Raw genomic sequence first — 27,699 nt, forward strand, 5'->3', positions numbered from 1 at the left:
CAGTCTACCTTGTAAATGCTCAGCACATCAATGTTACATCCTGATCCCTCCTAAGCCCCCTAAATAACAGAGATAGGCTCTCATGTGCAAGATCCACACCTTCCCACTGTGTATTCCAAACTACACTACGCAAATGGTTTTTAAAAGAAAAACCTTCAAAAAAGTGCTCAGTGGACTGTGTGACCCAGCCATGGGCAATCTTTGATTAAGAAGAAATTAAGTAAATTAAAGAGGACACGTTCTGCATGGAGCACTGGGTGTTATACGCAGACAATGAATCATGGAACACTACATCAAAAACTAATGATGTAATGCATGGTGATTAACATAACATAATAAAAAAAGAAATTAAAGGCAGAATCATCGAGAGCTTACACACAGCAGTAAGGAAGAACATATCTAATAAACAAAACCATCACCTTGCCTTATGGGGCACTGGCCTAAATTAGACAATTGGTCTAAAAGAGACATAAAGAGAGAGAGCATAAGGGGCAGAATGCCCTTGAGTGCTTTTGTATGGATTCCCAACAAAGGTGCCCCAACAAAAAGGGCATTAACACACCTCTGATACTGAAGTGCAGGAAGGGAACTTAACAGTCTCGGTGCCCAATTTCCAGGTTCCAGTGTGCCAGGGTGGAGCACCCATAGGAAGTACCCAAACACCCTGGGTGGGAGTTCATGCTTGCCAGGTGGGAGCCATATACTATTTAACTCTCGACACCTGCTTCTCTCTCTCTCTCTTTCTCAAATATGCATCATAGACTTTCACCTCAGAACTCACATTTGCTGGCTGGCATTTTTCATGAAATGTGCCAGGTTATCTGGAACTATGATATAATCAGCCACCTGTCTTCCATCATTGCCTCAATGAGAAAGTGCTGTGTCCCAGCCCATTTAAAATATTGGCCACCTGAAACGTTGACGCTGGTATGAATTAGGTCCTGTTCTCCACACACCCCTCTAGACACTGCAGGCTGGAAGACTGCTATTAACTCGACTTTCCTTGGTCCCCAGAGGGCCCGAGGCTGAGGAAGCCAAATGTCTCATGGGCCTGAGGGGCTCTAATGCAGCCTTCACCCATATGGAAGCATGACAACATGGGCACAGAAGCCCCTGATGTTCTGTGGGGCTGAGATCTCACAAAGTGAAGAACACCTGGAACTCTTATTAATTTGGATGCCTTAAAGTAGTTTCCATCCCTTGTAAGACATTGCTCAGAAACTATTCCCATAATGTTTTAATTTCTTTGGTATATACTTTTATTTGCACATATGTGCACATCCCTTACCTTCTGAGCATTTATGGAGGAAGTGAACACAACGACTTCACGTTAAAGCATTTTACGGGCACATACACATTTTGGGAGAGAGTTGGAGAAAAATGTAACAAAATGATTGGGATTCCTTATGACCCCATAAAGCGTTTTGTTACATGCAGCCACCATCAGTGGGCCCAAAGAAAGACACCATATGAGAACCCTGTGAACAAAAGTGCCTCTGTGGCCCTGGTCACCCGGGGCTGTCTGCCCAGTGGGGAGGGGGTATCACACAGGAGGGAGGACAGGACAGAGCCCCATTTCTGCAGGGAGCACTTCTGGGGAGGGATGGGGACGTGCATCTCCCCAAGTGCCATTGTATTATCTGACTCGGATCCCATTTACTTGTTTTGGACGGCTTTTTCGCTTGTAGAATGTCCAGTTCCTCTGAGTGGGGCCCTCGCCTATGGGCGATGCTCTATCCCTGGCCCCCAGCTTAGCATCTGAGAAAGGTGGCTTTCAATAAATATTCGCTGCCCACCCATCAGGCTGCATGAGTGAATGTGTGGACAACAGTCTTGTGGGTGTGAACACAGAAAAGGCCCTAATCTAGAAGTGATAAGAGAGGACGCAAGACTTCATGCAGCCATGCTTATTAGGAATGGCTTCTCAGGTGTGGATGTTCCCCTGGTAGGTGGTGGAGGAGAGGTGTGACAACCCTCGTCTATGCTACTTTCCTCCCTCGTGTGCCGATAAGCTACCTTAGGACTGAGCTCCTTAGAGTCAATTAGAGGAAGAAATGAAAGTGGCTGAAGGTTTCTCTCACCAAAAGGGAAAAGAGAGAAGCTGCAGGCTCTCTGGCCCTGCCCTCAGAAGTGCCATGTACTGTGTTAACATCCCACAGGAATAAACCAGTTCTCTGTCATGCCTAAAGGAAACCTCCGGTCCCCACGCCACACAGGGGGGTACTCAGGAGGCTCCAGGCATCACTGAGAGCTGGGGTGTCCCTCTCCCATCCACAGATGTCAGAGGTCTGAGAAGTTTCTGAAACTCCAGGCACCATGAGAACAGGCTGGGTAGTCCTGAAGGCATAGCTTTGATGTCAAACGTAGGTTCGAAGCTGATTTCTACTGCTCAGACCAATTTACCTCTCTAACCTCATTTTCCTCATCTCTAGGATGGGTACGCTACCTATTCTTCAGAGTTACGTAGTGCATGAAATGAGATAACCTATAGGAACAGCCTCGCGTATGGCCTGGCACTTTGTAAGTGCTCAGTGAAAATGTCTCCGGTTCTCCTCAGCACTGACATTCTTGCCAGCACGTGGTGACATATCGAAGGGAAACCAGGCTTTGTTCTAAGAGCATCTGTAGTCACATCGTGCTCTTTGCAGAAATAAAACAGGAGAACCAGAACACTATAGTTGTTTTGGAATATAGGAATGAACCATTTCCGCTGGAGTTTCAAGATTACTTTGCCCATAAGATCTACAAAACCTTTCGATCCTTACAAGGGGCTCCTGTAGCCAGATGCGGATGAGCGTTGCCAGCGTGTAGTACATCACCAGCAGGACGATGGGGTTGGCATGGTGATACCATGACAGGTCTGGGTTTGCTATGATCTTCCAGGTGCTGGAACAGTCCGTGTGAATGACTGATTTGATACCAAACAACCTGTTTAAAAACAAAGGAAAATATTAGGAAGATACAATAAACTACATGTCCCTAACTTAGAATAAAAACATCTTGTTTTTAATATACTTACGAGCTAGCCTAGGCTAATCCATTCTATTCTAGATATTTCATTACTCTTCTGTATATACAACTATATCTTTAAATAACATGTACACATATAATATACATATAATATAAAATATACATTCTTAAATCATATATATGTGTGTTAGTGTGTGCATGTGTGTAAAATCAATGCCAACAGTAGCCACCTGATCTATTAAATCCCTGAATTACCGAAATGCCAAATATGTGGTAACATGTTACTAAGGTCAGTTAAATGAGCACCTATTTTGTTTTTGGCAGGATTTAGTATTAGCTATTCAGCTAATGCTGATATTATTGGGCAAATATTGAAATTGGACACAGTTCTATGACTCAGCCATAAAAGCCAAATATTATATACTAGAGTATCTGGAAGATATATTTCTGTCGAATTTCATTTATGGGCAATTTGGTAATTTTAAAGCTTTATAATTAATTATTTATTTTGAAATATAACTTTATGAGGCTTGTTAAATTTTGAAATGATTTACTTTTTATGATATTCCTACTATATAATCAGAAGGTATCTGACTCTATAATGGGAAATTGTATAAATATGATTAATTTAGAAATTCATTTTATACGAGGTTTTTCTAAGAAAGGATTTTACTAAGTGAATAAAACTTTTACGTTAAGTGAGTCTCTTTCTATCGTTTGTATCTCTTAGATGAGAACTTCCTTTAATTCTTATGCTACATTCTTAATTCAGTTATAAGATCTTCAAGGACTACATGTCCCTCACTTGTAAAATCTCTCAGGGCTCTTACTGTTTTCTATCACAAGGCAAGTGAATTGCTCAACATAGATTTTAAAGTAAGCTAAATAGAAACTAAACTTTCTTCAATTTTATCAGAAAAATATGTTATATTAGAACTTGCTCTTATTACAGGGCTTTTCTTCTAAGTCTAGCCAGATTCTTTGTAGTTAGCATTAGAAAGAAAAATTTCCTGCTAACAGAAAGAGTTAAGCCCCTCTTAAAATGGTGTAATGTTCTGGAAATTGTTTTGCAGTCCTAGATTAAAATGTCAATTTCCCGTATACAGTGTGTGGAACTGAAAGCTTTGAAATTTTGAATCAAACATTAGCTGAAAGTCTCTGGATTAATCAGGCGGTAGGTTTCAGCCCCTGTGTCTTTCCTCTTCTTGTCCCACATCTGGCACATTCACCAGCAATGACTTCATCAATTATCGGTTTACAAATACCTGTATTGCCCCATCAGAAAGTCAGTAATTTCTGCAGCTGTCTGTAAACTGAACCACATGCCTCCTAAAAGTCCACATTGACAGTCCACAACTTACTGATGATACCATGGCTTATTCCAAACTGATTTTGCACACTTCTATAAGAATACTGAGGATCAGTCTCATGTTTTGTACTATGAGTATGGACTACCAAGCATGGGTAAGAAGCTAGAGAATGATGGACTGTCGTACACTTTAAGGAACTTCTTCTAACAGAACTGTGCAAATACTCTAAGACCTAAGAGTTCTCTTTTCTTTTTTCTTTTTTTAAATAGGCTGGATACTATAGAAAAAATTTTTTTATGTAAGATGGGAAGTTTGTACTTAAAGTTTCACATCCTTCGTGGCATTAAAAATTCCAGGATGCTGTGCAACATCCAACTATTATTTAACTTAGTTTTTTCTTCTGAGCCTCCCATAATCCAGAATTATTTCTTAATATTGACATTACAAAGAAAAGTGGAATTATTGGGCCTGGCCTCCAGGAACTCACTCTCGATCTCACCACAGTGATGGGACATGCTTGTTTGAGGAGAGCAAGATGTTACAGAACCCCTTCTGTCTGGGGGTGTTTCTGTCTGGGAAGGGTAGTCAGGAGGAAGAATGTTACATGTCAGGATAGTAAAAAAAAAAAAGGGTGGATGAGTAAATGAGAGAAAAGAGAAGTCCTGTGAGATGCTGCCAGGCTGTAGGGTTGGGCTGGGAAGAGAAACTGGGCACAGGAAGAACAATCCTCTATTTTTGTTACTGGTGCATCACTGGATATTTATAAGCTTCCTTCCATCTTGATGATTCCCACATAACTGTTACTGTATTTACAGTTGTCCTAGTTCACATTGATTGAATAAAAGTACCTATATTGTTTCTCAGTCATTAAAATACTCAAAAATGACTATCTTATATTTCTACATAGAAATGTCTCTTTGCCTGAGAAGTATGGTGACACAGCTGTGGAGTTATGCACTCTGTTTAATGCTTATTTAGAAGCAGAAAGACAAAGCTTCTCTCCTCTATGTATTTGGAAGATCCTTGGACCCCAGGCTGGTCTGTCAATAACAGACAAGGGTGCATTTGGTAGGTGGCTCATGGTCTCTAAAATCCAGTTTCTTCTAAAACCTAACAGAGGAGGGGAGGAGCAAGATGGAGGAGGAGTAGGAGACCTAAATTTCATCTGGTCCCAGGATTTCAGCTGGATGGGGATCAAACCATTCTGAACACCTACGAACTCAACAGGAGATCGAAGAAAAGAATAGCAACAACTCTCTGAACAGAAAAGCGACCACTTTCTGGAAGGTAGGATGTGTGGAGAAGTGAATCCGAGGCGATATTTAGGAGGATAGACGGCGGGGGAAGGGCCTCCGTCGGCCGCTTCTGGCAAGTGATAGAACCACAGAGCACAAAATCGGAACTTTTAAAAGTCTGCCCCGCCAAGGGCCGTCACTCTGGTGGCTAAGCGGGGGGTGGAACCCTCGTGGGACAGTGTGGTCTCAGGACCCTCGGGGTCACAGAAAGGCCGGGGGTGCCTGAGTGTGGCAGAGCTCCCAGGTATCGGAGCCGGGAAGCCGGCTGCAGAGGCGGAGCCCAGGCACGGGCTCTTAGCTCGGGGTCGCCATAAACGGTGATCCCTGGCACAGTCGGGCCCCTGCTCCTCCAGCAGGGACCCAACAAGCGGCAGATCCGGGGAGACTCACCTTCCTCCCCCCGGAGGAGCCACATGGGAGTGCACCGCAGGGATCTGCTGGGTTTGGAGACTCCACCCGGGCTCGGGTGCCAGAGAGAGAAACGCGCGGTCACAGGCCGGGTGAGCACGGAGTGCGGCCAGAGACCGGGGAGACGGGAGTGACTGACGGCTTTTCTCTGGGGGCTCACTGAGGAGCGGGGCCCGAGTTCTCGGCTCCTCTGGGCCGGAGATTGGGAGGCCGCCATTTTCACTCTCCGCCTCCAAAGCTGTATGGAAAGCTCGCAGGGAACAAAAGCTCCCGAGAGCAAACCCGAGCAGTTTACTTAGCCTGGACCGGGCAAGGGCGGGGCAATTCCGCCTCCGGCAAAGACATTTGGGAACCACGGCAACAGGCCCCTCCCCAGAAGGTCAGCGAGAATAGCCAGCCAAGACCAAGTTTACCCATCAATGAGAACGGCAGAACTCCAGCGCTAGGGGACTACTGCACATAGAATTCATGGCTTTTTACCATGATTCTTTAGTCTTTTGAAGGTAATTTTTTGAATTTTCTTTTTTTTTTGAATTTTTCTTTTTCCCTTTTTCAACCAACATCTTATCAATCCTTTTTTTTTAAAAATCTTTTTTATTTTTCATTTTTAGAGTCATATTCTATCCCTTCATAATAGTTAACCTTATTTTTGGTATATCTATCTATCTATATATAAGTTGTTCTCTCTTTAAAATTTTGAGATACAATTTCTTTTTTTTTAAGATTTTATTTATTTGACAGAGAGAGACACAGTGAGAGAGGGAACACAAGCAGGGGTAGTGGGAGAGGGAGAAGCAGGCTTTCCGCCGAGCAGGGAGCCTGATGCGGGGCTTGATCCCAGGACCCTGGGATCATGACCTGAGCCGAAGGCAGACATGTAAAGACTGAGCCACCCAGGTGCCCTGGGATACAGTTTCTTCTAACAGACCAAAATATACCCTAAATTTCTAGTGTATGGCTTTGTTCTAGTCTTCTGCCTGATCACATTATCTCCCCCCCCTTTTTTTAAATCTCTTCTTTTTTCAACCAACTTCTTATCAATTCCTCTTATAAAATCTTTTATAATTTTCATCATTAGAGTCATATTCCATCCCTTCATCATATTTACCCTTATTTTTGTACATATATAAGTTTTTCTTTCTTTAAAATTTTGGGAGGCACTTTCTTCTAACAGATCAAAATACGCCCAAAATCTAGTGTGTGGCACTGATCTATGCACGACCCTGATCATATTTAATCATATTCTGTTTTCTTTTTTTTATTTGTTTTTTTATCTTTTTCTTTTTTCTTTTTTTCCCTTTCTTTTCCCCTGGTTTTAGGACTCTTCTGATTTCTTTAGTGTATGTTTTTCTGGGGTTGTTGTTACCCTGTTAGCATTTTGTTCCCTCATTCATCTATTGTCCTCTGAACAAAACAACAAGACGGAAAAAAATCACCTCAAAAAAAAGAACAAGAGGCAGTACCGACTGCCAGGGACCTAATCAATATGGACATTAGTAAGATATTGGAACTAGAGTTCAGAATGATGATTATAAAGATACTACCTGGGCTTGAAAAACACATGGAATATATTAGAGAAACCCTTTCCGGAGAAATAAAAGAACTAAAATCTAACCAAGTCAAAATCAAAAAGGCTATTAATGAGGTGCAATAAAAAATGGAGGCTCTAACTGCTAGGATAAATGAGGTAGAAGAGAGAATTAGTCATATAGAAGACCAAATGATGGAAAATAAAGAAGCTGAGAAAAAGAGAGATAAACAACTACTGGATCATGAGGGCAGAATTCGAGAGATAAGTGATACCATAAGATGAAACAATATTAGAATAATTGGGATCCCAGAATAAGAAGAAAGAGAGAGAGGGGCAGAAGGTATATTGAGCAAATTACACCAGAAAACTTCCCTAATTTGGGGAAGGAAACAGGGATCAAAATCCAGAAGGCACAGAGAACCCCCCTTAAAATCAATAATAGTAAAACAGTATTAATAGTAAAAGTGTAGTAAAACTTACAAGTCTCAGAGACAAAGAGAAAATCTTGAAAGCAGCTCGGGAGAAGAGATCTGTAACCTACAATGGTAGAAACATTAGATTGGCAACAGACCTATCCACAGAGATCTGGCAGGCCAGAAAGGACTGACATGATATATTCAGAGCCCTAAATGAGAAAAATATGCAGCCAAGAATACTATATCCAGCTAGGCTGTCATTGAAAATAGAAGGAGACATAAAAAGCTTCCAGGACAAACAAAAACTAAAGGAGTTTGCAAACACAAAACCAGCCCTACCAGAAATATTGAAAGGGGTCCTCTAAGCAAAGAGAGAGCCTAAAAGCAACATAGACCAGAAAGAAACACAGACAATATACAGTAACAGTCACCTTACAGGCAATACAATGGCACTAAATTCATATCTTTCAATAGTTACCCTGAATGTAAATGGGCTCAATGCCCGAATCAAAAGACACAGGCTATCAGATTGGATAAAAAAAAACAAGACCCATCAATATGCTGTCTGCAAGAGACTCATTTTAGACCCAAAGACACCTCCAGATTGAAAGTGAGGGTGTGGAAAACCATTTACCATGCTAATGGACACCAAAAGAAAGCTGGGGTGGCAATCCTTATATCAGACAAATTAGATTCTAAAACAAAGACTGTAATAAGAGATGAGGAAGGACACTATATCTTACTTAAAGGGTGTATCCAACAAGATCTAAGAATTGTAAGTATCTATGCCCCTAACATGGGAGCAGCCAATTATATAAGGCAATTAATAACAAAAGCAAAGAAACACATCGACAACAATACAATAATAGTGGGGGACATTAACACCCCCCTCACTGAAATGGACAGATCATCTAAGCAAAAGATCAACAAGGAAATAAAGACTTTAAATGACACACTGGACCAAATGGACTTCACAGACATATTCAGAACATTCCATCCCAAAGCAACGGAATACACATTCTTCTCTAGTGCCCATGGAACATTCTCCAGAATAGATCACATCCTAGGTCAGGTCTCAACCAGTACCAAAATATTGGGATCATTCCCTGCATGTTTTCAGACCACAATGCTTTGAAACTAGAACTCAATCACAAGAGGAAAGTCAGAAAGAACTCAAAAACATGGAGGCTAAAGAGCATCCTACTAAAGAATGAATGGGTCAACCAGGAAATTAAAGAAGAATTAAAAAAATACATGGAAACCAATGAAAATGAAAACACAACTGTTCAAAGTGTTTGGGATGCAGCAAAGACAGTCCTAAGAGGAAAGTATATAGCAATACAAGCCTTTCTCAAGAAACAAGAAAGGTCTCAAGTACACAACCTAACCCTACACCTAAAGGAGCTGGAGAAAGAACAGCAAATAAAGCCTAAACCCAGCAGGAGAAGAGAAAGAATAAAGATCAGAGCAGAAATCAATGAAATAGAAACCAAAAGAACAGTAGAACAGATTAACAAAACTAGGAGCTGGTACTTTAAAAGAACTAATAAGATTGATAAACCCCTGGCCAGACTTATCAAAAAGAAAAGAGAAATGATCCAAATAAATAAAATCATGAATGAAAGAGGAGAGATCACAACCAACACCAAAGAAATACAAACAAGTATAAGAACATATTATGAGCAACTCTATGCCAGCAAATTAGATAATCTGGAAGAAATGGATGCATTCCTAGAGATGTATCAACTACCAAAACTGAACCAGGAAGAAATAGAAAACCTGAATCAGACCTATAACCACTAAGGAAATTGAAGCAGTCATCAAAAATCTCCCAACAAGCAAGAGCCCAGGGCCAGATGGCTTCCAGGGTAATTCTACCAAACATTTAAAGAAGAATTAATACTTCTTCTGAAACTGTTCCAAAAAATAGAACTGGAAGGAAAAGTTCCAAACTCGTTTTATGAGACCACCATTACCTTGATCCCCAAACCAGACAAAGACCTCATCAAAAGGGAGAATTACAGACCAATATCCTTGATGAACATGGATGCAAAAATTCTCACCAAAATACTAGCCAATAGGATCCAACAGTACATTAAAAGGATTATTCACCACGACCAAGTGGGATTTATCCCTGGCTGCAAAGTTGGTTCAACATCTGCAAATCAATCAACGTGATACAATACATTAACAAAAGAAAGAACAAGAACCATATGATCCTCTCAATAGATGCAGAAAAAGCATTTGACAAAGTACAGCATCCTTTCTTGATCAAAACTCTTCAGAGTATAGGCATAGAGGGTACATACCTCGATATCATAAAAGCCGTCTATGAAAAACCCACAGCGAATATCATTCTCAATGGGGAAAAACTGAGAGCTTTCCCCCTAAGGTCAGGAACATGACAGGGATGTTCACTATCACCACTGCTATTCAACACAGTACTAGAAGTCCTAGCCACAGCAATCAGACAACAAAAAGAAATAAAAGGCATGTGACTCAGCAAAGAAGAAGTCAAACTCTCACTGTTTGCAGATGATATGTTACTTTACATGGAAAATCCAAAACACTCTACCCCAAAACTGCTAGAACTCATACAGGAATTCAGTAAAGTGGCAGGATATAAAATCAATGCACAGAAATCAGTGGCATTCCTATACACCAACAAGACAGAAGAAAGAGAAATGAAGGAGTCGATCCCATTTACAATTGCACCCAAAACCATAAGATACCTAGGAATAAACCTAACCAAAGTGGCAAAAAATCGGTACTCAGAAAACTATAAAATACTCATGGAAGAAACTGAGGAAGACACAAAGAAATAGAAAATGTTCCATGCTCATGGATTGGAAGAACAAATATTGTGAAGATGTCCATGCTACCTAGAGCAATCTACACATTCAATGCAATCCCCATCAAAATATCATCCACTTTTTTCAAAGAAATGGAACAAATAATCTTAAAATTTGTATGGAACCAGAAAAGACCCCAAATAGCCAGAAGAATGTTGAAAAAGAAAAGTAAAGCTGGTGGCATCACAATTCCGGACTTCAAGCTCTATTACAAAGCTGTCATCATCAAGACAGTATGGTACTGGCACAAAAACAGACCCATAGATCAATGGAACAGAATAGAGAGTCCAGAAATGGACCCTCAACTCTATGGCCAACTAATCTTCGACAAAGCAGGAAAGAATGTCCAATGGGAAAAAGACAGTCTCTTCAACAAATGGAGTTGGGAAAATTGGACAGCCACATGCAGAAGAATGAAACTGGACCATTTCCTTACACCACACACAAAAATAGACTCCAAATGGTTGAAAGACCTCAGTGTGAGACAGGAGTCCATCAAAATCCTAAAGAAGAACACAGGCAGTGACCTCTTCGACCTCATCCGCAGCAACTTCTTCCTAGAAACATCACCAAAGGCAAGGGAAGCAAGGGCAAAAATGAACTATTGGGACTTCATCAAGATAAAAAGCTTTTGCATAGCAAAAGAAACAGTCAACAAAACCAAAAGACAGTTGACAGAATGGGAGAAGATACTTGCAAATGACATATCAGATAAAGGGCTAGTATCCAAAGTCTATAAGCAACTTATCAAACTCAACACCGAAAGAACAAATGATCCAATCAAGAAATGCGCAGAGGACATGAACAGACATTTTTGCAATGAAGACATCCAAATGGCCAACACACATATGAAAAAGTGCTCAACATTGCTCGGCATCAGGGAAATCCAAATCAAAACCTCAATGAGATACCACCTCACACCAGTCAGAATGGCTAAAATTAACAAGTCAGGAAAGGACAGATGTTGGCGGGGTTGCAGAGAAAGGGGAACCCTCGTTCACTGTTGGTGGGAATGCAAGCTGGTGCAGCCACTCTGGAAAACAGTATGGAGGTTCCTCAAAAAGTTGAAAATAGAGCTGCCCTATGACCCAGCAATTGCACTACTGGGTATTTACCCCAAAGATACAAATGTAGGGATCCAAAGGGGTACGTGCACCCTGATGTTTATAGTAGCAATGTCCACAACAGCCAAACTATGGAAAGAGCCAAGATGTCCATCGACAGATGAATGGATAAAGAAGATTGGTATAAATATACAATGAAATATTATGCAGCCATCAAAAGGACTGAGATCTTGCCATTTGCAATGACGTGGATGGAACTGGAGGGTATTATGCTGAGCGAAATAAGTCAATCGAGAAAGACATGTATCACATGACCTCACTGATATGAGGAATTCTTAATCTCAGGAAGCAAACTGAGGGTTTCTGGAGCGGTGGGGGGTGGGAGGAATGGGTGGCTGGGTAATAGACATTGGGGAGGGTATGTGCTATGGTGAGTGCTGTGAATTTTGTAAGACTGTTGAATCACAGACCTGTACCTCTGAAACAAATAATACATTATATGTTAAAGAAAAAAAAGAAGAAGATAGCAGGAAGGGAAAAATGAAGGAGGGGAATTGGAGGGGGAGATGAACCATGAGAGACTATGGACTCTGAGAGACAAACTGAGAGTTCTAGAGGGGACAGGGGTGGGGCGATGGGTTAGCCTGGTGATGGGTATTAAAGAGGGCATGTACAGAACGGAGCACTGGGTGTTATACGCAAACAATGAATATGGAACACTACATCAAAAACTAATGATGTGATCTATGGTAATTAACATAACAAAAAAAAAGAATTAACTTAGTCCTCAGCATGAAAAATAAAAACCAAAATCCTAAAAGAATTGGGAGTAGGGAGGGGGTGTAAGCACATGAACAAAGAAAGGGCATTTTCCAGAAGATCTTATGCAAAGTGCTTAAGATCCACAAACTCTTCTATTTTTCAGAGGATGGCTGGAGAGACAGCTTCCTGTGTGATGGTCAGTTCCCAGTAGTAACATATCAGACCCTTGGGGCACATGCTCCTGCTTTGGTATCTGGCCTGTCTTGCTCTGCTTTCTATTTCATTCCCAACATCCCTGACCACAGAACAGGTCCTCAGTTTCTTCCTGGACAATTATAACACAAAGGGCGGTCTCTAGTTTCTCTCCCCTCTACAGTGTGACCATCGCTAGAGTCACCCTCAGAAAACTCAAGTTCAGCACTCCACCTTCCTCTTCCTATTTCCTATTCATTTGATGTCTGGAGAATAACCCCAAGTCCCAGCAAAGTATCTCTCAGGCCTTGAGCAGCCAGGTCTCTTCTCCTTTCTCCCAGACACCATGAACTCAAGCTACACTGGGCTATTTAGGGTTCACCATAAAATCTCAGCCCCTTTGGTCTTGCTACTTCTGGTTTTACCCGGGTGATTTCCAGGTAGTTGTGACTTTTCAGGGGTTTCCAAATCAACGATTGGGGTATGTGTGCCAGGGAAACTTTGTCTCAACACTCCTTGGCAATGCAAGTCCAAGGCAGCAGGCCAGGAAATGCTCACAGACTCTCAGATAGCTCTCAGGACAACTCCATGTCCACCCTCAACTGCATCCCGTACGTAATCTACACATAACAGTGTATTCCTTCCAGGTATACTCAACCACCCCAAATTACTGCAGGGGTCCCCAGAATACCGGCGGCCCAGGAATGCATAATCATATAACCATCATAGCCCATCACCTGAACCCTCATGCTCATTGATGACAGTTGTTGCAGAAAGCATTAATTCTTCATTCTTTCTTTTGGTCCAAATGGTTGCTATAGTTAATGTAAAGCTGATACTCTAAAAGCAATTTCGAGCACTCTTCACTTAGGCTTCTTTTTCTTGTTCTTTTCTGTTTTTGTGGGACATCCTGGACATCATCAGGGCCTACCTCTTGGGAGTTAGGGAATCCACCTCTGGGAAACATATGATTTCTAACTGGAAAAAGTTTGTCCTGCCCAGCACATCCACAATAACGGTATTTGTAGTCTTAGTTTGTAATTGGATTATTGTTAGTTTATGTGCTTGTCTCTCTGCCCAGCTTGATTCTAATTCCTTCAAAAAAGGATATGTGTTTTGTCATCTTGCTTTGATGGAAGCACCTAGGGTATAGCAAGTTTTAAGTGTAAGCTTATGGAAATGAATTAAAAGCACCAAGACTAAGTTATACCATGAAGTTATAGTAGGTGACTGTGGTTATAGTAGGAGTAGAGACTAAGGGATCGCAAAGTTCCTGCTTTTGAAAAAGAAAAAGAGAAAGAAAAAATGGGAAGGAACCATAGTTCACAGGAGAATTCTAGAATTTTTAGAGAAACATTGCTGCAGCCTAGGCCACACCATCCATAATTTTAGTGCCCTCAGTCTGGGAAATAAGAACACAGAATAAGAGAATAACAAAGGCATTGCAAGAACACTTTATCTAAATTCTATCTTGAATCATATGTAACATAATTATTTTTGTTCTCTACAGGCTGCCAATAAGAATTTGGAACTTTACCTTTTGGATGGATCAATAAATAAATGTCTATAGTCAAGAAGTAACTTTTTCAACTCAAGAGGTTGATAATTAAGAAGCAATGAGAGATTCAAATACCCAATAAGAGCAAAATCTGGAGCAGTCTGGATCATGCCTTCAAGACCCCAAAACAGCACTTTACCCAGATTATTATGTGTAAAAATTCATTCCACGCCTTTTGATAGAAGAGGACATCGCAGCTACAAGAAGTATCTCTGATCACAGAACTTTGGTTATTCTTCCCCTGCAGGCCCAAGTGGACAGCTGACTCTCAGCTCTGTTGGGGGCTCTGTGGGCTCATTGTAGACACCTCTCCACCTGCCAGGGGGCACTTGCTTTGCACTTTTTTTCTCTTCCTCCAAAGCACTCATAATATCTGACAACATATGGTGAATATGAATTGGCAACGTATTTGTTTCAATTTGCACATGTTGGCAGATTTATAAAACCTCCACCTGGTTTCAGGTTCACTCCAGACCACATCTGCTTGGTCGCTAGTAATACAGAAACCTAGCCACTTGCAAAAATATGTAATACTGAAAATAACACCACATTTTTAAAAAATCTTAATTGTGGTAAAATACACATATCATAAAGTTTACCATCTTAGATGTTTAAGTGTACAGGGCAGTGGTATTAACTATAGTCACCATGCTCTGCCACCAGAACTATTTCATCATGCAAAACTGAAACTCTGTACCCATTACACAATAACTCCCTATTGCCCCCTTCCCTCAGCTCGTGGCACCCGCCACTCTATTTTCTGTCTCTATGGATTTGACTCCCTAGGTCGCTCATACAAATGGAATCATGTAGTATTTGTCCTTTTGTGTCTGGCTTATTTCACTGAGCATTATGTCCTCGAGGGTTATCCCTGTTGTAGTCTGGGTCAGAATTTCCTTCCTTTTTAAGATTAAATAACATTCCATTGTATGCATGGACCACATTTTGTTTATCCATTTCTCTGTAGATGAATACTTTCACCTTTAAGTCATTGTAAATAATGCTGCTATAACCACAAGTGTTCAAATATCTCTTCAAGTCCTTCCTTTAAATTCTTTTGGACATAGGTGCAGAAGTAGGATTTTTGGATCACAGGGTCGTTCTATTTGTAATTTTGTGAGGAACCTCCACGCTGTTTTCCATTGTGGATACACCATTTACATCCCCACCAACAGAGCAGAAGGGCTCCAATTTCCCCACATTGTTCCCAACATTTGTTATATGTTCTCCTGTTTGATAGTAGCCATCCTAGTGGGTGTGAGGTTGGACATCACATTTTTCATTTAGCCTTTTCTTCTTCAGATCTCAGAGCTCTTTATGATCCAGGCCTCTCATGATATAGGGAGCATATTCTTCAGTTAAATAAGCATTTGCTAATGAGAGTGGATGAGTATGCAGTTAGGTTGATAGAAGTCTAGGCAGGTTTTAAATCCTCTTATGAAACCAGGGAATATATTCTTTCCAACTAGAGTCAAATGATTGCTTTGGGCAATAATTGTCTAGAGAAACTACCTTTTAACAATCTTCTCATTTTAACCTTAGATACTTCAATAGAAATAAATGGGGGACTGAATGGAGGGAAGAAACAGAAAGGGCAGGAGAGACAGGTATTTCTTAGGAAGTTTGAGTGCGAAGTGTGGGCTGTAGGTTAGGAATCAAGCTAAGAAGGAAGGAGTCCTGCTGAAGCCTGGCTCCATCAAGACAAGAAGATTTTCCCATTGTCAGACCTCCAGGGTGCTTGCTTAGCCATTTCTATTCCGAGACCATTTTCCCTAGAAAGGGGTTTGATGGCAGACTCCAAGAGTCCCAGTGCTCCCCATGCTGAGTATTCTGGAGGTTCATGAAACACAAGAAGCCAAATGAATCAGCAGTCATTATCACTGACCATTATACACACTCACCTGAGTCAGGTGAGTACCCAGGAACAAAAAGCAAATAGACTTCAAAGAGGGAAAGGTGAAGCCTCCTTTCTGTAAGTAAGTCAAGGTTCAGAGGGAAGCATAGAGCCTTTGAGATGAACTGTGTTTGAAGGTATAAAGCTAGCCCTAAGTGCAGTTGCCCAGAAAAGGTCCTTGGTGACCTGATCTTTTTTTTTTTTAATTTTATTTTTTTTAATTCTTATGTTAATCCCCATACATTACATCATTAGTTTTAGATGAAGTGTTCCATGATTCATTGTTTGTGCATAACACCCAGTGCTCCATGCAGAATGTGCCCTCCTCAATACCCACCACCAGGCTAACCCATTCTCCCACCCCTCCCCTCTAGAACCCTGTTTGTTTTTCAGAGTCCATCGTCTCTCATGGTTCGTCTACCCCTCCGATGTCCCCCGCTTCATTCTTCCCCTCCCGCTACCTTCTTCTTCTTCTTTTTTTTTTTTCTTAACATATATTGCATTATTTGTTTCAGAGGTACAGATCTGAGATTCAACAGTCTTGCACAATTCACAGCGCTTACCAGAGCACATACCCTCCCCAGTGTCATATCACCCAGGGTGACCTGATCTTTTATGCAAACATGGGTACCCTGAAGAAGCTTGTGCAAGTAACTCAGGGGTAAATCACCAACTACTTAAAAATAACCAACTTTTCTTTTTTCTTCCGGCTCTGCCCGCTCTTTCCCTACCCTGATGACCATAAGTCTAAGGGTAACAAAATGTGGGTTTATTTTTAAAGGTCAAAAAAAAGTGATGAAGATTCAGGTGGTACATACTCTATAATATTTTGATTTTAAAGTTAATCAGAGTTAAATGGCCTTAGCATGAACTCATAATAAACTTAAAAATAATCGGAGGCTGTAGGGCTCAATGAAAAGAACAGGAATCTAGATATGGATTCCAATCCTGCCTGAATTATCAGCTGTGTGACCTTGCATATGGCATTTACACTTTTCTGAGTCTCAATTTCCTCCCTTAGAAAATGAGGCTAGTCAATATGTATATTGAAGAGATATTGTGAGAATTAGAAATGACAGACATAACATTTAGAAATAATTCTTCTGCCAGTTCAACTTGGAATTGTTGAAATGGGGTTTGTAAATATCCTATGTAAAATAGTTTCGAATTGCAAGCACTACAGCCAGTAAATTTCTTTTCAAATCGGACAGGTATTAATTTCTTCCTTGCATAAAAATATAGATCCAGATAAGTTAAGCTGGAATGATATATCTATTTTTTTGAACAGCAGTATACATACCTAATATTTGGATTTGGTGATGTTAATGGGAAATAAATGGAGAATAGTTTCTTGACAGTACATTCAGGTTATAATCTAAATATTCATATATACTTTTAAAAAAATATTTTATTTATTTATGTGAGAGAGAGAAGGAGAGAGAGCAGGGGGAGGGGAAGAGAGAGAAGCAGACTCCCCGCTGAGCAGGACCCAGTGCGGGGCTCCATCTCAAGACCTTGAGATCATAACCTGAGCCAAAGGCAGATGCTTAACCAACTGAGCCACCCAGGTGCCCCACAAATAGCCATGTATACTTCTGTCTCACACAGAGACCATACCTTTCCTGCTCTGAGGAAAACCATTTCAAAATTCTACCCAGTTACACAACTCACCAGCTGGATCCCTATGTGATGCTTGGTCATTTCTTACAGTTCAAGAAATACTCCATATAGTTCTGCAAAATTGCACCAAACAGTAACATCACAACTGCAGCAAAATCTCCCATTGGGAAATAGAGAGTTTGGGCAACACACCACACTACCCGGCTGTAGTTATTATCAAATCCTGCTAGATGCTAGACTGGAATTGATTGGGACAACTTCCTGCCTGGCAGACCAGTAAGTCTCTTGTTGGCAGCTCTTGGTTCTTCTCATTAGGAGGGACTTCCCTGTCCATTGTCTCTCCTGATCCATTGATCTCTGCCACTATGAATCCCATCGACTCCCCAGACCCATCTCAACTGTTATGTGTGATTGACATTTTGGTGTATTTAACGTCTATAGTCCTCATTTAAGCACAGATCACAATGTCTCATATCATCAGTCTTCCATTATATGTCTGTGTCCTATGTCTTGAAATAGGTTGTAAACTCCTTAAGGGCCAATATCATGCAGTTCTTGGCATCTTCTATAGCACCTACAATAGTTTTCCAAACAGCCCCTACTCAGATTATTACAAGCATGGCCCTAGGAGTAGCCTTTCTAATACATTTTCAAGAGTAATTCAAGATATCTGGGGCGCCTGGGTGGCTCAGTTGTTAAGTGTCTGCCTTCGGCTCAGGTCATGCTCCCAGGGTCCTGGGATCGAGCCCAGCATGGGGCTCCCTGTTCAGCAGGAAGCCTGCTTCTCCCTCTCTCACTCCCCCTGCTTATGTTCCCTCTCTCGCTGTGTCTCTCTCCCTGTCAAATAAACAAATAAAATCTTTAAAGAAAAAGAGTAATTCAAGATATCACTTATAGATTTTAGATTTCGATCGTGTAATCAATGCAAAAACAGTGTTGCAAACACAAGCATTGCAAAAGTATTTTTCAAGGACTCAGGTATGAAGGTCTTGAAATTGCCTGTTTCTTTGATCAGTTTGACACTGTCTTCTCTATCAATGTTTAACACCTTACTCAACAGCCCAAAGACGAATGATTCAAGGGTGGTTGATTCAGTGAACATCACTCAGGTGTGTTCTCTTTTCCCTCCTGATGTCCATAATGCATTGCTGCTGTGCACTCTCACGCTCTTTCTTTCATGGTCATGACTTCAGCACTGCGTCCTCAGACATGGTATCTCCACAAAAGTTCATTGATAGGTGGAGGAAAGAGGAATCTCATTCCAAGAGTTTTTTATTTGCAGCTCCAAGTTTCTACCTAGAATCTCTTCTCTGTAATCTGAAGAACATCCCTTAATGCTTTGTGTAGTGCAGGGCTGCTCATGCCAAATATTGTTTCTATTTCTCTAAAAAAAACTTTGACCTTTATTTTCTCCACCTACATCCTTTAAGACACATATATACATTGATTTTTTTCTTTTCTTTCAGCAGAACTTTAAAGATGTTGTCCAATTGCCGTTTGATGTGCATCATTTCTGGTCTGTGACAATTCTTATCATTGTTCCCTTGTCCATACTGTATTTTTCTTTTGGGTTGCTTTTAGTATTTTTCCCCACCATGGGAATTACAAAATTTAGTTATATTGTGCCTTGGTGGGACTTTTTTGTGTTTGTTTAGATTGAGGTTTGTTGAACTTCTTGAATTTGTGGGCTTATATACTTCATCATTTGGTGAAACACTTGCCCGTTATTTCTTAAAATATGTTTTCCTGTCATCATACCTTTCTAAGACTCCAATTACACTTATGTCAAACCTCTTGAAAATATCCTACAGCTCACTGTGGTTCTGTTTATTATTTTAATTTTTCAATGTCTTTTCCCTCTTTGTGCTTCAGAGTTTGAATAACTTCTAAGTTGATTAAGTTGATTCATCTTCTCTTCTGTGGTACCTCATTTGCTCTTAAGCACCTTCAGTGGATTTATTTCATTTATGGTATTTTTTTAAACCTCTCCCAGTTCCATTTGTTTTTTTTTTTTTTTTAAAGATTCCATTTCTGTCTTCATTATGTTCATGTTCTTTAATCTTGAATATAATTAAAAGATCTGTCTTAAAGACTTGTCATTCCTAGGTCATCTCTTGATTATTTTTCCTTGATTCTGTATCTGTCTAATAATTTTCAACTGGATCCTGGATATTATAATTTTTATATTACTGAGTGTCTAGATTTTGTTGTCCTTTTAAAATATTTTTTTAATTTAAATTCAATTAGCCAACGTATAGTACATCATTATTTGTTGTCCTTTAGAGAGTGTTGACTTTTGTTCTGGCAGGCAGTTAAGTTCCTTGCAGATCAGCTTTATCCCAGCAGGTTTGTTCTTAAGTTTGATTGTTGTAGGTCTGGAGTACCCTTTACTGTGTAACTAGTTTAACTGTTACACTGTTAACAGACTCAGTAGAGTAGTCTCTCCATTCTGATTGGCTAGAAAACTAAAGTGCTTTCCCAATCCTCTGTGAGCTCTGGGACTTACTGAGTTTACACTTCCTCAGTGTTTGTTCTTTCCCCAGGAGTCTTGCTTTGTCTGGTTTCACGGAGTCTCACCCTATGCATGCACCCTATGCATGCAGCTGAAGTATCTGAGAGACCCCATGCAGATTTCTGGAGCTCTTTCTCTGTCCTGCTCCCTCCTCTCCTTTAGTCTGTGCCACAGATTTCAGTCCCCTCAGCTTCTCCAAACTCTTATCTCTTTTTGTGCAACCCAGCAAGACTACCATGCTCTGCTGGGATTCACCTTTCTATACAACATGCAGTAAAGTCTATCAGGTAGAAAGCTGGAGTAATCATAGAGCTTAACTTGGTTGTTTCCCTTCTGTCAAGTACCACAATCCTATATTTCCAGTTGTCCACTGTTTGAAAACAGTTGTTTCATATGGGTTGTCTAATTTTCACTGTGATTATGGTGGGAAGGCTAGTCCAGTACACTTTATATAACTTTTAAACACCTGCCTGGCTAACGCACATACATACTTGCATAATGGTATCTGCCTACCTATCTACCCAGAAGTAGGGGGTTCTATTTAGAAAATTTTTGTTATAGATTTACCATCTGTAAACACAACCTGAATAATAAATATCTAATCCAAAAGCCCATACATAAAAATGAATGATGATGTTCTTGACTCACTTTTCCTGTTCTTCCCTCATTTCAAATACAACCACAAAGTTTTCCAGGTTGTTGTCACCAGGAGTATTAGTCACGTGTCACCCCAGCATCTTTTTCATCAGCGATTCCTTCTCCTTTTCTGTGTCTCACCTTTGACAACTTGCCCCCCACGGGAACACACATTCTCCTGCATCTCCCCCCATGCTCACCTTTCTTCAACTCTTACCAAAGAACCTCAAGAAAATTCCTTCTTTTCATTCTCTCTTCACATTAATTGTAAATCTCAAAGTGATTTAGGTGACAAATTATAAATACAATAGTGCTAGTGAGGAGTATGTTTCAGGGAAATTCAAAGGTTACAGATTTTGTAATGAAAATAGATGTAAGGACAAGTTCAGTCACTTTCTAAAACATGTTTCCCAAACTGCCTATGAGGACCTTTTAGGAAATACCTATCCATTGCATACAGATACATTTGTAAAATACAATAAAAAGTAATTAATAGAAAAATAATCACATGCCTGAATGTCACAGCAATGCCAAACTGCTATATAGGTTTTAAATGCTTTCTCTATTTAGATACATTTCTGTATTTAACTTGTTGAGATTTGTTTCAAACAATTCATGGAATGGCAATGACCTGCTACATAGAGTATCCAGAGCCCTTGTCAGAATACTGTCAGTAGTCTATTACTAAAGGTTTGACCATCTCTAATTAACCTTTTCCTCAGATGCATCTTTCAAAATAAATATTTATTTCTTAAATTCCACATATCAGTGAGATCATATGATTATTGTCTTTCTGTTTGACTTATTTCACTTAGCATAATATCCTCTAGTTCCATCTACATCGTTGCAAATGGCAAGATTTCATTTTTTGATGGCTGCATAATATTCTATTGTGTGTGCCTGTGTAAATACATATATATATATACCCCTCACATCTTCTTTAAGAAACAAGGCAGAGGATCATAGGGGAAGAGAGGAAAAAATGAAACAAGATGAAACCAGAGAGGGAGACAAACCATAAGAGACTCTTAATCTTAGGAAACAAACTGAGGGTTGCTGGAGGGGAGGGGCTGGGGCATGGGGTAACTGGGTGATGGACATTGGGGAGGGTATGTGTTGTAATGAGCACTGGATATTATACAAGACTGATGAATCACAGACCTATTCCCCTGAAACAAATAACACATTTTATGTTAATTAAAAAATAATAAAATAAACATTTAGAACTGCTCTTCACAATATAATTAATATTCTTAAAACTACCAATATAATCAATGATGAAGATGATAATTCCCTTATTGCTGTGTGTACAGGGGGAGATTCTTTAAAATCATTAAGGAAAGACTAACACATATTTTCTGTTGTGCTTTGTGTCATAGGGGTGTCTGAAAGCTAGCTGGACTAGGAGCTCCGTGATCTAGAACTGTAAAAGGAATGCTGGCACACCAAAGGGCTTCCTTCTAAATCCCAGAACCTGGAAAGAATGGAAGGAACCAGGCCAGGATCTGATGGCCTCCAGTCAACCAATGGGATCAGCTCTCATGGGTGAAGAAGGCGGCTCCGACCTGCCGCCTACCAGCTGCCACACTTCCTGTTGGATGTGACCGGCATCTCTTTTTGCAGTTTTCTATTTAGTGAGAACAGGATGGAGAGCACTAAGCTGCTCATGAGTGTCTACTTCCGAAGTTTCTAAAAATAGTGCAAGCCAAAAGACAGCCAAAAAAACAGAGGCATGATACTTTGGATTAAGCTAGGTTTCGTAAATAAAACTTGAAAGTTAACATCTATATCTAACCCAAATAAATCAGTGGCTCCACAAACTTTTGGAACTGGACTGGACTGAAATCTGTGTACTTCTTTTGTGTTATATTAGGTCACTATTTTTAAGTAAATAGAGTATATCTTAAATTAAGACATTCTTGAATATGATATAACTTTTTTTTCAAGATTTGGAAAGTATTTTCGACCTTTCACAACCTTGCAGCCAATGTTGGGAACATCTGTTCCATTATACAGTATTACATGGGTAGAGGCATAAGGTGTGAGAATGTGCACTGGTCCTCGGAAGTATCTGAGAATTTCTCTTTTAAGACAGAAAATGTTGGGACGCCTGGGTGGTTCAGTTGGTTAAGTGTGGCTCAGGTCATGATTTCGGGGTCTTGGGATCAAGCCCTGCGTTGGGCTCCCTGCTCACTGGGGAGTCTGCTTCTTCCTGTCCCTCTGCCCCTGCTTGTGCTCTCTCTCCCTCTCTTTAAATAAACAAATAAAATCTTTTTTAAAAAAAGACAGAAAATGTTTCCATTCATTTGTCTTAGTATTTTTGTCTTTTTAATTAAAAATAATTTTAGCTTTCACTTTTGAATAAGTAGTAATTTTCCTGTTGTATATGTGACTTTGAATTATTGACTTATTGCCTATTTTGGAGATTTCTCCTAATAAAAACTACCTGAAGCTTCTATCCTTATCCCCTTTTAACTATGATGCATTTTTAACTGTCCACTCAACAATTAAAGTATTTAAGAGAAACACTACGTACAACCCTGATTTTTTTCTTCACACCCACTCCTGAAGGCACTAAAACACCACCTATTACCCAGTGAATGTGGAAATAAAAGACAGCCTGAGAGCTGTGTACTATTTTGTTGAATGCTTGAGGGAATAATATTCTTCCTTGAGTTAGTTTTCATGCTCTTATATGGCCTTGCTTCAATTGAAACAAAGGGTCAGGGGCACCTGGGTGGCTCAGTTGGTTAAGCATCTGTTGGTATTGGTATTGGCTCAGGTCCTCAGCTCAGGGTTCTGAGATGAAGCCCCGCAGTGGCCTCCTCCCTCAGCAGGGAGTCCGCTTGGGATTCCCTCTCCCTTTCCCTCTGCCCCTCCTGCCACTCATGCACACGAGCGTGCATGCACACACGTGCGCTCTCTCTCTCAAATAAAATAAATAAAAATTAAAAAAAAATAAAGGGAAGAACAAAGTGTCTGGAGAAAAAGAAAAGGGAGAAGGGAATACAGTTAGGTGTATTCAACAGGTGCCAATATAGGCGAGATAAAGTCCATCTTTGAAGTATCAGAGGGAAGAAGAATCCTATAATAATTTGTCCACAGTGCAAGAGATTGAATTAAACCACATATAAATAAAATTCTTTTAAATTTTAAAAATTGGATGTAAAAACAGAACTTACGAAACATTCATATAGATGTCCTTTGCTTAAATAAAACAGATATTAGCATTCTGCCACATTTGCTTCTTCTCTTATACTTAAGCAAAAAAAAAAAAAAAAAAGTTAGTGGCCTTGACCATCATCCTCTTGCTCCTCCTCCCCATTTTCTACCAAATACTCTCTTGAGATTAGTGCATATCATTTCCATAAGCATTTACTCACTTTTGCTACATAGGTCTACATTCCATAAATAATACCTACTATTGTTACATGAATTTGACTTTATATAAATGGTCATATTTGTATATACTCTTAAGCACATATATAATAGAGGTCATTTTAATTTCTGGGTGGTATTTCACTGCATAAGTAAACGAAGTACTCTAGAAATCCAGAAATGGAATATTTTACAGGAGAAGAAAGATACAAGTATCATTAATTTGTGGGGAAAATGTACTAAAAATAAAGGCAATAGGAAGGTGACATAAAATCCTTCAAGAACTCAATATTTTTAGAGCATTATTTCTTTTTTTTTAAGATGATGGATTTCTTTCTTCATTTTTATTTTTATTTATTTATTTTTATATTTTATTTATTTATTTGAGAGAGAGAAAAAGAGATAGCAAGAGACAGCACGAGTGGGGTAGAGAGGGAGAAGCAAGCTCCCCGCTGAGCAGGGAGCCCCATGTAGGGCTTGATCCCAGGACCCTGGGATCATGACCTGAGCCAAAGGCAGACGTTTAACTGACTGAGCAAGCCAGGTGTCCCCTGCATTTTCTTCTTATATACAGCTTTCTCTGTGGTACTTTTCAAAGCTTCTTTGGGATTTGTGTTAGATATAGACAAATTCTTGCATATGTGTATACATGCATATTTAAGGATGTTTATGGGGCATGGGCAATAATAGGATAAAAATAATAAATTTCTAAATGACCATGAAGGATATGTCCAAGTAAGTTATGGCATATCCATGTGTATTATGGAACACTATACACCATTAAAAATAATAAAGAATATCTGTATATATATGACATAGAAAATGTTGCAAGGGATATGTTAAAGTAAATTTTAAATCTTGGAATAATTTGAGATTTACAGAAAACTTGCAAAGATTTCACAGAGGTTTCCCCACACCAAGTTTCCTCTATTGTTAACATCTTAAATTAGTATAGTACCTTTGTCACCACTTATGAACCAGTACTAGCACATTTTTTAAAAACCAAAGTCTGTGCTTTTTTAAGATTTCCTTAGTTTTTACCTAATGTTCTTTTCCTGTTCTGGAATCCCATCAAGAATAGAGCATCACAATTGGTCATCATGTCTCCTTAAGTTCCTCCAGATTGTGACATCTTCTCAGATTTTTCTTGTTTTTGATGGCCTTGACAGTTTTGGGTACTGATCAGGTATTCTGTAGAATGTCCCTTAGTTTTGGTTTGTTTGTTTTTTTGCTCATGGTTAGCAAGAATTATGGATTTGGGGGGAGGAAGACCACAGAGAAAAAATGCCATTCAAATCACATCAAACCAAGGATACACGCCTTCAACATGACTTAGTATCGATGAGGTTAACTCTGACCACCGAGCTGAGGTAGTGTTTGCTAGGTTTTTCCACTGTAAAGTTGCCCTTTACCTCCTTTCCTTATTTTACACTTTGGAAATAAGTTACTATGTTCAGCCCACACTTATAGGATGAGAAGTTATGCCCCACCTTCTTGAGGGGTCAGTATCAACATGAATGATGTGGAATTCTTTCATATTGAGAATTGTCTCTTCTCCCCTATTTATTTATTAAATCATTTACTTAGATCCATATGGACTCATGGATCTGTGGGGTTTTTTTAAACTTAAAAATATTAAACTTTTTATTTTGAGGTAATTGTAGATTCATATGGAGATTCACAGATAGATCCCCTGTACCCGTTACCCAGTTTCCCCCAAGGGTAATAGTTTGCAAAATGCCAGTATGGTATCACAACCAGGATATTGACATGGATACATTCAGGCTATGGAACATTCCCATCACCACCAGCATCCTTCATGCTGTCCTAGCCACTTCTGTTCTGCCCCAGCTCCTTCCTTAACCCTTGAAATTGTTAATCTGTTGTCCATTTCTATAATTTTGTCATTTCAAGAATGTTATATAAATGGAATTATGTATAAGCTTTCATTATCTTTGGGATAAATGCCCAGGTATGCAGTTGCTGGGTCTCTAATGCTTGTACGTTTGACTTTTAAAGAAACTGCCACACTGTTTCCTAGAGCAATTGTGCCATTTTACATTCCTATCAGCAACATATGAGATGTCAGGTTTCTCTACATCCTTGCCAGCATTTGGTTTGTCACTATTTTATATTTTAGCAATCTAATGGGTGTGTAGTGATAGCTTATTGTGGTTTTAATTTACATTTCCCTAATGGCTAATGATGTTGAACATCTTTTCATGGGCTTATTTGTCATCTCTTTGTCCACCTTGATGAAATGCTTTTTCATATCTTTTGCCTATTTTCGAATTGGGTTGTTCGCTTTTTTACTGTTGAGTTTTGAGAGTTCTTTATATATTCTAGTTACTAATCCTTTGTTGGTTACATGGTTTGCAAATATCTCATCTCAGTCTGTGTCTTGTCTTTTCATTTTTTTTTTACTTTTATTACGTTATGTTAATCATCATACATTACATCATTAGTTTTTGATGCAGTGTTCCATGATTCACTGTTTGCTTATAACACCCAGTGCTCCATTCAGTATGTGCCCTCTTTAATACCCATCACCAGACTAACCCATCCCCCTACCCCTCTCCCCTCTAGAACCCTCAGTTTGTTTCTCAGAGTCCATCATCTCTCATGGTTCATCTCCCCCTCCGATTTCCCCCACTTTTCTCTCCCTACTATCTTCTTTTGTTTTTTTAACATATAATGTATTATTTGTTTCAGAGGTACAGGTCTGTGACTCAACAGTCTTACAAAATTCACAGCCCTCACCATAGCACAGACCCTCCCCAATGTCTATCAACCAGCCACCCCATCCCTCCCACCCTCCACCACTCCAACAAGCTTCAGTTTGTTTCCTGAGATTAAGAATTCCTCATATCAGCGAGGTCATATGATACATGCCTTTCTCTGATTGATTTATTTCCCTCAGCATAATACCCTCCAGTTCCATCCACATCGTTGCAAATGGAAAGATTTCATTCCTTTTGATGGCTGCATAATATTTCATTGTATATATATACCAATCTTCTTTATCCATTCATCTATCGATGGACATCTTGGCTCTTTCCATAATTTGGCTATTGTGAACATTGTTGCTATAAACATTGGGGTGCACATACCCCTTTGAATCACTACATTTATATCTTTGGGGTAAATACCCAGTAGTGCAATTGCTGGGTTGTAGGGCAGCTCAATTTTCAACTTTCTGAGGAAGCTCCATCCTGTTTTCCAGAGTGGCTGCACCAGCTTGCATTCACACCAACAGTGTACCAGGGTTCCCCTTTCTCTGCAACCCCGCCAACATCTGTCC

The 27,699-nt window shown here is 39.8% G+C and overlaps 1 protein-coding gene across 3 annotated transcripts in view; it reads right to left on the reverse strand.

Moving 5' to 3' along the window:
* PIEZO2 (piezo type mechanosensitive ion channel component 2) overlaps positions 1 to 27,699 on the reverse strand; it is a 510,005-nt gene that overhangs the window by 129,009 nt on the left and 353,297 nt on the right. For all 3 annotated transcript variants that reach the window (XM_035029291.1, XM_035029293.1, XM_035029292.1), the window contains exon 8: positions 2,766 to 2,928. In XM_035029291.1, the coding sequence (XP_034885182.1) occupies positions 2,766 to 2,928 (163 nt within the window). The remainder of the gene's footprint in view (positions 1 to 2,765; positions 2,929 to 27,699) is intronic.

Source organism: Mirounga leonina, unplaced genomic scaffold (assembly GCF_011800145.1).
Source record: "Mirounga leonina isolate KUSES-001 unplaced genomic scaffold, KU_Mleo_1.0 Mir_228, whole genome shotgun sequence".
Lineage (NCBI taxonomy): Eukaryota > Metazoa > Chordata > Mammalia > Carnivora > Phocidae > Mirounga > Mirounga leonina.